Raw genomic sequence first — 9,692 nt, forward strand, 5'->3', positions numbered from 1 at the left:
TGGAGAAATAAAAGAGAAAGGGGATGAAAACAAAAAGGAGAGAAAATGTAAGGAAATGATAGTAAGAAAAAATGTGAATAATTACTCGCATTTTAAGCTTAAACATACAAACTTTAAGAGATATAAGCTATGTAAAACAGATATAGTTTACATAGGACCAAGAAGTCTGTTTCCTACATTAGTAAAAACAACCAGGGCACATTTCAAAATGAGAAAATGCACTGCCGGTGCATTTTAATTAAATATTGCAAGTTATTAAATAATAGAATTCAATTTTTGGCAAGTTAGTGGTCTAGAGAACAAAGGACCAGAGTTTTCATTTCCAAAAATGTTATCCCATCCCCCCGCCCCCCCCCAAAAAAAACAAGCCTGATTTTCCTCCTAGTGCTTGCTAAAGACAAATTTCTTATTTGATCTCATGTTCCCATTAATAAAAATGAGTTTGTTTTCAGTCTTTGGTTTGTATGACCTCCGACATATCTGGGTCCGGGGAGTCATAGTTTCCCCTTAAGTTCAGCCTCTGTTCTCAGCGTGTTAGGATTTATGGACAATTGGAGGCCCCCTTTCCTGATTCAGAACTTAGAAATCTATTATAATCTGAAAGAAAATCTACAGAGGGAGAGGGAGGGGGAGAGAGGAAATCAGGTAACCTACCTCCAGGGCTGGATCTGTTGTGTCTCCCTAGGGAGTCTGTATGTACTGAGGACTCAGAACTTATGAGTTTTGTTTTTACTTTAATTTGCAGTTGTTCGGAGGTACCTGAGAGGTGGATACATTCTAATGGCCTACACACATGCGAACGCACACAAATATATTTCGTATATTCCCTCAAGATGCTGAGCTGTAAATAACAGATAAAATGCACTGGTGCGAGGAGGGAAGAACCAGAGGATACTTCCTGGGGAGCGATTATAGCCCCAGAAAAGAGCACCACGCTGGATTAATCTGGAGTTCCTAGGAGCGCAGCCTTGACGGGGGCGGGATTAAATCCAATAACAGCCCCTCTTCCTAACCCTGGTCCTCCACCTCCCAGCTCTTCACCCGCTGCCCCACACTCGTCTCTCTTCCTCATTCTTCACCCCACCCGTTGCCCTTAATTGGATGATCGAGGCCCTCTAGAGCGCTTCCCCCGAAGCACCAGAGTCACCCCGCAATGCCCGAGGCTGTTGTACATAAATTAAAGGGCCTCTCAGCCCTGGGTTTAAGGCCTACAAAGTCACCTGCTTCAGTACAGTCTCGACACCCAAAACTGCTGGCCACCCTCGGCTTTCCTCCCCCAGGGCTGCTTCGTGGGCTGCTGGCCGTGTTCTTTCTCTCAGGGGAAGAACGTCCCCAGGATCTTTAGCTGGAAGGCTCGTTGAGGGCAATTCTCAGTCCCAGGGATCACTCGAGGGAGACTTCCTTCCACCGCAGCGGCCTATCATCCTGAGCGCTGACCGGTTGGCAGGGAGCAGGGAAGGAGACCCTGGGCTTGGTGGGTGTGTCCGAGCCAGGGCGCCTCACCAGGCCCGGACACCCTGCAGCGAGGCGGGCAGATGGCCGGGTGGGCTGGCGCTCGAGCCACCCCCGCGGAAGCTCGCGCTGGCCAGGGGCGCGGGCGGCGCGGGGCCCGGAGGCGCGCTCCCGTAGCCTCCGCCGTAGCCGGCGCCGTAGGGAGCTCCCGCGTAGCCGCTGTAACAGGAATAGGGCCCTGCGACCACGCCGTAGGGACCCGGGAAGGCTGGCGCGCCAGGGCCTAGGCAGGGCTTCCCGTCCCGCACCAGCACCGGCACCGCCACCCGGCGCGGCGCCAGGGGGTGGCTCGCCAGTTCTAAGGACTTGTCCTGGCGCTGTCTCTTGCACTTGTAGCGCCGGTTCTGGAACCAGATCTTGACCTGAGTAGACGTGAGCTGCAGCGCGCTGGCCAAGTGCTCGCGCTCCGGCGCGGACAGGTACCGCTGCTGCTTGAAGCGCCGCTCCAGCGCCAGCACCTGCGCCTGCGAGAAGAGCACGCGCGGCCTCCGCCGCTGCCGCTCTTTGGGCGGCTCCGCGCGCTCACCGCGCGTGCGGTCGCCGCTGCTTCCAGCGCGGCGTTCTGGTCCCCGGGTCCCGCCGAGGAGGCCAGGCTCTAAAAGCACAGGAAGGAACACCGTCAGGGCCCTGCCTAAGGCTCACCTGAGCCATTCTTACACTATTTTCAAGACACGCCTCCTCCCCCCGATAGCCTCCAGTTCGCGCCCCCTTCTCTCTTCTGCTGAGCTCCTCCCCAGGCCGGTCAGAAGGTTCCTTTCCCCCCAACTGTCGCTTTTGTACCTGCTGGAACATACATAAATTGTGACACTCTACGGTCCCCGTTGTACAACCATTTTCCAAAAGGTAGATTCTCGATCTAGAGTCTAAGCTTCATTCTCTTCTTAGAGTGTCTGTGTATGGGTGGTGGCGTGGAGGCGGTTCGCTGCGATTTCAATTCCAAAGTGTGGTCGAGATTGGGGGAGCTTTTGCTGTGAGAATCACAGTTGGGGGCTGACTTTGCCCTTGGTGGACAGAGAGAGAAGAGAGGGAAGGGGAGAGAGATGGAAAAATTGAGAGGGAGAAGGAGAGAAGGGAAACAGGCACCTCGGTGACATGCTTGCAGGAAGGCGCCTGCCTGCCTGGTCATCCATCGTGATCCCGCGCCTGTCGCGGGATGCTTGGCTCCAAGCGAGGAGTCTCGAGCGACTCCCACCTTCATCCACCTTGACACACCCTTGTCTTTCTTGGTCATCAAGTGCTACACAGGCACCAGGGACCGGTCCCATATTTTTTGGAAGGGAGGCTCTGTAATCCAAATTAACAAAATAAAATATAACAAAATATTTTCTGACTTCTGACTCTTGGCTTGGAAAGTGAAGTTCTCTTGGAGGGATATGCAAAGTTAAGATCCACATTTAGCTTTTTATAAAGCTGCCTCTTTCTCCTTTGACGTCTCCGTGGCAAGCGGGTGCGTTGGCTTCGCACTGACATCCTCCTCCCCTGGGGTAGCTCCCTCGCCGCGCACAGACAGATGCCTTGGACTCAACCAGTTAAAACAGGGTTGAAGGCCCCTGGCTGCTGACGGTGTGCTCGGAGCCTGCCAAGATGCAACCTTCCTGCCCTTCTTCCCACCTGCATCCTGTCTCCACTGAAGTTTTGTTTTCACCCAAGGGCGAGTAGACAGGAAACGCTGAAGTGTCGTTGAAACTCATGCCAGGAGAAAACCAGGAACATGCCGGGGATGCAAGTTAGTGGCGAGGCCGAGCGGGACAGGCCTAATTAGAGTTGGTGCGGGTTGGAACCCGACTCCAAGTCCCGCGCTGGCACAGTCTCCTGGGGGATGAGCTGCTTGGCATTTAAAGTTTGAAGAAATAAAACTTCCTTCAGAGAAGCCTGAGCTCAGAAAAACTGAGGATATCTCTCTTCGCAAAGAGGAAAAATAGTGACGAGGGTTTGTTTTTTTTTTTCTTAGCAAATAGAAAAGTAACGACTGACCTTCAGTGCCAGCACCTCGCGCTCTCCCGCTCACAATCCACCCCCCGCGTCTCAGAAAGCAAGGTGCATCGGCTGAGGACAGATGAGGCGCATCAATGCCACCAGAAAGGTCCTTTCCCCGCCGGATCGCTTCCGCTCCCTGGGCTTAGTTCTTGGAGTCCGGCTCCGGCCCTTCTCGGTGTCTATGGCAGCCGCAGGAGACACGCTGCCTTAGACTGCGAGGGGACAGCAGGGGTCAGAGGAACGAGTCTCTTTCTCGCCAAGGCCGAAGTGAACGCCGAATTGACTGAGCAGTGTAGAGCGAGTTTAGTGGTTAGAGTTCGCTGCAGATAACTCACCAGCTTCTTTGCGAATACAGCAAAGATTAATATTCTCAGTCTCTGGAATAGGTGAATAACCAGCTTGCAAATCGATGAATAACTCCGAACTAGCGTCCTTAATTTACGCCTTGATGGAGGAACCGTGGCACCGCCTGGTAAAGGAGACATGACCAGCGAGGCGCCTCATGGGGGTCCCCAGAACCACGTGGAGGCTGCGAACCCAGGTGCAGAGGTTGGGCGAAAGGAAGAATGGCTTTTTCATCCCCAGAATGTCTTTAAACCCGTTTAGTTTTTCCCCAAAGCGCACAGGAGTTTTCCAGGGATCTGAAGTGTGTCATTGGATTGAATGTTCTGCGCCAAGACTCCGCGGAGCCGCCATCCAGAGCAGCCAAAAACCGAGCTGCCCTTAACTGTGCTCCCAGAAGCGGAGGGCCCGCCCGGGGACTCAGACACCACCTGGTCTGGTCGCCACCTCTCATTCTCGAGTCGAGGAGCCGGTCAAAAGATTTACCTGGATGGCCAGGCCACTTAGCCAGTCCCAAGAAAGGGCCAGCCGGGACTGACACCAGAGCGCTCAGAGTCTTCTCTCCCAAAGGGCCCTGCTGCTTTGATGGCTACGCTTTGGCTTAGGGTAGAGAGGCTCAGGGGTGGCAGGGAAGACGGGCGGTGACCCAGTACAGCTAAGATAGTGTAGCGGGTTTCGCTGTGAGAAAGAGAAGCTATAGTTCCTGGGAGTGTGGTTGTGAGTGTGATGATGTGTTTGTGGGCGTATGAGGACAGGCTGCTGTGGAAATAGAGATGCTCTAAGATTCAGGACCTTATTTTTCTTAAGGGAAGTGAAGCAGCATGAGGGTTTGGAGGGGGTGGCAGAGGCGTCTGAGTCTGTCTTTTAGACTCTTCGAATAAGGGGAAATTAGGATAGGCCCTAGGAACTGGGAAGACAGAAGATGTGTGCCTGCCCCGCAAAGAGCCAACGGGTTATGACCCCCGCCCCCAATGATCTCTCCGTGGGAGCCAAGACCTGAGCTTGTACTCACGTGATTCCCCCATCCGTTCCGTGACCATCTCTGTGACCGTCTCACAGGATCCTTCAGGAGGCTCCGACATGTCCTTCCTTTTGTCGCTGCCGCCCCTACCAGTGTGGTGAACCACCAACCCTTGCGGTTCTGGGACCTGTCGCAGGTGCTGAGAGCTTTCCGGGCTCCTCCGTGCTCCCTGGAGTTGCAAGGCCTCAAGGCCAATCTGCTCGCGCTCCAGCCGCAAGATGTCTTTGACCGAGAAGGGGGTGGAGGTGACGGGGTTCTGCAGCATCCCGAAGGCGGAGGGAGAGAGGCCAGGGTGTCTCCGGCCCCCGCGAAGCGCAGCGCCCAGGGCTTTCCGTCCGAAGGTCCAGGGCAGACGCCCAGCGTCCGGGACTGCGCCTTCCTCTGGGCCATCCCTGCCACCTGGTGACCAGGGCCGAGGGACGAGACCACCAACTCCCATTGGCTCCCGCAGAAACCACGTGTTAGCCAGCCCAGCGCCATCCTCTCCAAGCGCTTTCTTCTCGCTCCCTTTCAATTCTTCTGCAATCCCCAGCCACCTTCTGGGAAGATTTGCTTCTTATTGAAGGTTCTCAAAAGCAAGGGAAACGGGAGAGATGGTGCGGCATTAGGCTCGTATCTCGGTGAATATGGTGCCAGCACAAGCTTGTGAGGTCAACCCCGAGTCCGCCTGGACTTTCCTAGAGGACGGGAGAAGAGGCGGGGCGGGTTGGAGCCCTTGCTTTGCAACCCTAGACGGTCCCTCCGGCTTAGCTTTAGCTCTAGTCTCCACTCCTGTGGCAGAGGGAAATTCAAGTGGAGACAGCTGGGCACCGCAGGATGGAGGTGCACGCTGGAGTCTTCGTGGGTGCAGGGCGGGGGCAGGCGGAGCAGAGTTCCTTCCAGGGAGCAGAGGCTTGACCGCGGAGGAGCGAGTCTTGACCCGCCACGGCCTAGGCGGAGGTGGAAATGTCTCACCTAGAGCCAAAGGAGGGTCTCAGGAGACGGGATCCGCCGCTTCTCAGCTGGCGCATGTCAGCCAGAAAGGGCAAAGGAGCAATATTGCGGGAGCTCCCTAGCTCTTAGCAGGCCCCGCGAGTAGGTGGGGAGGAGGGACGGTAATAGCCTTGGCTCGCACGAAGGTGCCAAAAGGGGCTCACCTTGCCCTTCCTGTCTCCAAGTTACTTTCTTCTGTCCCTCTGTCTCCCCTAAAGTTGGTTGCCTTGAGCGCGTGTGAGCGTGACTATGAACGCGACGCCTCCTATCCCCCAACGCACACTCCCGCAGGAGTGATAAGTTTTGAGCATCAGAAAAGTTCCTTGAACACAGGCAGCACCGAGTAAAGGGAGGCAGCGCGGTACGATGGTTATGAGCACTGAGCTGACGTCAGTAGACATAGCCTTGCTTTGTTTCAAGTGTGGACTTTGGGTATTATTGCAGTTATCTCTCTAAGCTTTGGCTTAGTCAAAAGTGGAGCTAAGCATATGCACATCAGAAGATGGTTGTGAGAATCAAGTGAGATAATGTGTATGAAACCATCGATGAATGTCCACTGCTATTTCTCACGCAACACAGTTCAATCGGGATGACTCGATTGGGGGGTCAGGAGTCTCAACACAGTAAGAGCTTAAAAATATTTTTAAATAAAAATGAGATCTCACTAGAGTTCTTTTGGAGATTTCAGATCAAATGTTTCTTAACTAAACCTTCTTAGGCTAATTCAATATTACAAGGACTGTCTGAACATTATTATTTCCTGAAACCCAGACAAGCTAGACTTATTTCCCCAGGCTAGTGGGTGCAAAAATTCTCACAATAATTCATGCAAAATGTTGGCAAATTTGATGGTTTAGCCAAGTAAATTTTTCTTATATACTGTATTATTTAATCTTTACATCCAAGCTATACTCAGAGTGTTTCCAGCTGCCACTTTTTTTTTCCAGCGAGGAGTCGCAATCAGAGAGGTTAAGAGACTCCTCAGGTGGCCCAGCTCCTGGATGGCAGGGTACCCAGACTCTGGTTTTGTTAAAACAGCACCCCTCTTTTCTTTTCTGAAAGAGACGTCACTTTGTCCTCAGAGATGTCGAAATCTTGCAATGACCCATACATTTATTTAAATTTTATCCTTTCTGATTATAAAAGTTATCATGCGCACTCTGCAAAAAAATGAAAAGTAAGAAAAAGTTGAAAAGAAAACAAGATCCATCCAGAGATGCTATTTGAGTGTACTTCTTTCTTTCTATATTTTTGTATGTACGAATTCGTAAAGTATATTTGAGTTTGTATATTTTAAATTTACATCATAAGCACATCCAGCACTTCATTAAGCACTTCAAAATGGCAATATAATAGTCCATATTATGGATGGACCATAATACACTGTTTATACTTTTAGATTTTATCTAATTTTTTTTTGACACCGTAAATAGGAGTCAGGGAACATCTTGGTGACGTCATCCTCGTCGACAGTATATTTGAGTTTGTCTATTTTAAATTTACATCATAAGCATGTCCGGCACTTCATTAAGCACTTCAAAATGGCAATATAATAGTCCATATTATGGATGGACCATAATACACTGTTTATACTTTTAGATTTTATCTAATTTTTTTTTGACACCGTAAATAGGAGTCAGGGAACATCTTGGTGACGTCATCCTCGTCGACATTTTGGATTATTTCCTCAGAATAAATATGTAAAATAAATACTAATGAATCAAATATTTTAATGCTCATAAAACATATTACCCCACGACTTTCTAGAAATGTTATATTATCATATCTTCCTCCTTGCAGAGGTGCAGGCTAAGGCCTGGTAGGCGGGTATTTACAACCTCTGACTCTAAGTTAATGCAAATTTAGGATATTTCCCCGCAGACGACCTCCAGTAGGAGCGTGCTCACTCCTTCCGCTCCGGGCTGGGGCTGGGGGCGATCCCAGATATAAACAGTAAGTCGCGACCCTAGAGCACCTCATTCTGTGGTGGAATTCTCGCTGCAGACTGTCGCGCTCCAGAAAGTGTAGAGAGAAGGACACCTTGGGAGAGACTTAGCGCCAGGACCCCTGAGAGTTCAAATTCTGCCCTCAGTTCCTGGGCCTTGCCTTTCTTTCTCGGTTTGCTGCAAGGATCAAAAGAGATTTGGGATGTGAAAAGCCCTTTTTGTCCCTCTCAAGAGATGCAAACGGAAGCCTTCAGTTACGCTAAGGGCGGCCTCGGCTCAGGCCTGGGTGCACCCAGGGCCCACCTGGAGAGAGAGGTCTACTTCACCTCGCCCAGCCCTGCGGGGAATGAGTCTGTCCTTCCTTCGCTGTGGGGTCTCAGCTCCCAGTGCTCTCCTCCTGCCCAGACTTCGTCCTCCAAGCGAGTCACCTCCGGTGGCTGAGATATTGCCGCAAACAGGTTGGGCCTCGGAGTCCCCCTCTTTCCTCTCCCTCTAGTGCTAGGGAGCACTGAAAGTCGCCTGCTAGAAGTAAAACCAATGACATTAATCTCACCTCGTCTGGATCAATTGCATCCACATTAAGGACCGCCCCGCGACATAAGGAGAAGCGACTTGCAGAAGCGCGAGCATCAGGGAGAAGCAAGGAGGAAGCTAGGCCAAGCGTCCAGGGTAGAAAATCTAGGGCATCCTGAGACTCTTGGGCAGTATTCCTCGCAGCCCAGACAGTGTGGTGCCCGGCGGTGTGTGTGCCTGTTGGTTCCTTATGAGTGGAGAAGTCGTTATCTCTGTTCTTAAGATGGAGATGGCCATGCCAGGGGTAAGTGGACCTGTCTTACTTACTATAAGGATACTTATATCACTTATCCTATTTATCGGATCAACAAACCTACTAGGCTTATATCCAGTCACACAATAAAATGCTTAAACCAGTACAAGTTCCACAAATGTGTTTTGAGCATCTCTGTGGGCCAGCTTGGTCCAGGCTCTGAACATATTGAGGGAATGAGAGGTCGGTCTTTTATCTTATCCCATTCTTGCACAAGAGATAGGCTTTTAAATTATTCCCATGCAGTGTGATACCTTGCACAATCATGGATTTGGTGCACAATATGTATTGAATCTCTTCTCATCCATGATTAACAAAAGTCCCTTTCTCTTATTTCTTTCAGACTTGGGGGATTCCCTCTTTAAACTTCAATACTGTTTCTAAGATCTGTAGAGTGAGTGCAGGATCCCCATAGACTAGATTAAGACTCTGAGTCTGTTGTCACAGCTTATCCCCAGGGATGTCAGGCATATACCGAAACTGCTCCAGGCAAAGCAGAACATATGGTCACCCTATCTTTTATAAGGTATTTTGCAGGACACTGAGGACACAAAGAGAACTAGCTCACATTCCAGGACCCTCCAAAAGGATCCAGTCCAGTAGGGGAGAAGACAGGTGAACTTTCATTGGAGAATGTCACCAGCACACCTTTATCAGGTGGAGTGGCATGAATGTGCCTAATTTCACCCCCTGATGAAAGAGAACATTTTTACTTATAATGGTATTTTCATCATCAAAATCTCTGATGTGGATTTGATTATTACCTTTAAGAGATTGGTTGGTCACCAGCACACCCTTTTTTATGCTGTCACAAGGCAGGCACACTTGCAGTCCCACACATAAGGCCCTCTCACTAGCGACAGGCCCCTGCCCAGAAAAAGGACTGCTCCCAGGGCTCGTTCCTTCTTATAGATACTCTTTTACAATTTGCTTTTTTTGGCTTAACAATGTATCCTGGAAACCACACCCTAATGGTTCAAAGAGATCTTCCTTATTCTTTTTCACAGTTACCTAGTACTTCACTGTGTAAATGTACCACAATTATTTTAACCACTCTCCTATGAATATTTAGATTTTTCCAGTGTTTTGCAATTAT

The 9,692-nt window shown here is 50.5% G+C and overlaps 1 protein-coding gene across 1 annotated transcript; it reads right to left on the reverse strand.

Moving 5' to 3' along the window:
• Window positions 1–1,499: 1,499 nt before the first annotated feature.
• Window positions 1,500–5,117, reverse strand: NKX2-6 (NK2 homeobox 6). Its single transcript, XM_006911759.1, has 2 exons — window positions 4,844–5,117; window positions 1,500–2,107 (listed from the first exon to the last, which is right to left on the reverse strand). Exons 1-2 carry the CDS (start codon window positions 5,115–5,117, stop codon window positions 1,500–1,502), a joined length of 882 nt encoding a protein of 293 aa, XP_006911821.1.
• Between the last annotated feature and the right edge of the window lie 4,575 nt (window positions 5,118–9,692).

Source organism: Pteropus alecto, unplaced genomic scaffold (assembly GCF_000325575.1).
Source record: "Pteropus alecto unplaced genomic scaffold, ASM32557v1 scaffold394, whole genome shotgun sequence".
Lineage (NCBI taxonomy): Eukaryota > Metazoa > Chordata > Mammalia > Chiroptera > Pteropodidae > Pteropus > Pteropus alecto.

Coding starts and splice junctions, on each gene's coding strand:
- NKX2-6 (XM_006911759.1), bottom strand. CDS start 5,117: ATGCTGCAGAACCCCGTCACCTCCACCCCCTTCTCGGTCAAAGACATC. Junction 2,108..4,843: donor GGAACGGATGGGGGAATCAC/GTGAGTACAAGC, acceptor CTGTGCTTTTAG/AGCCTGGCCTCCTCGGCGGG.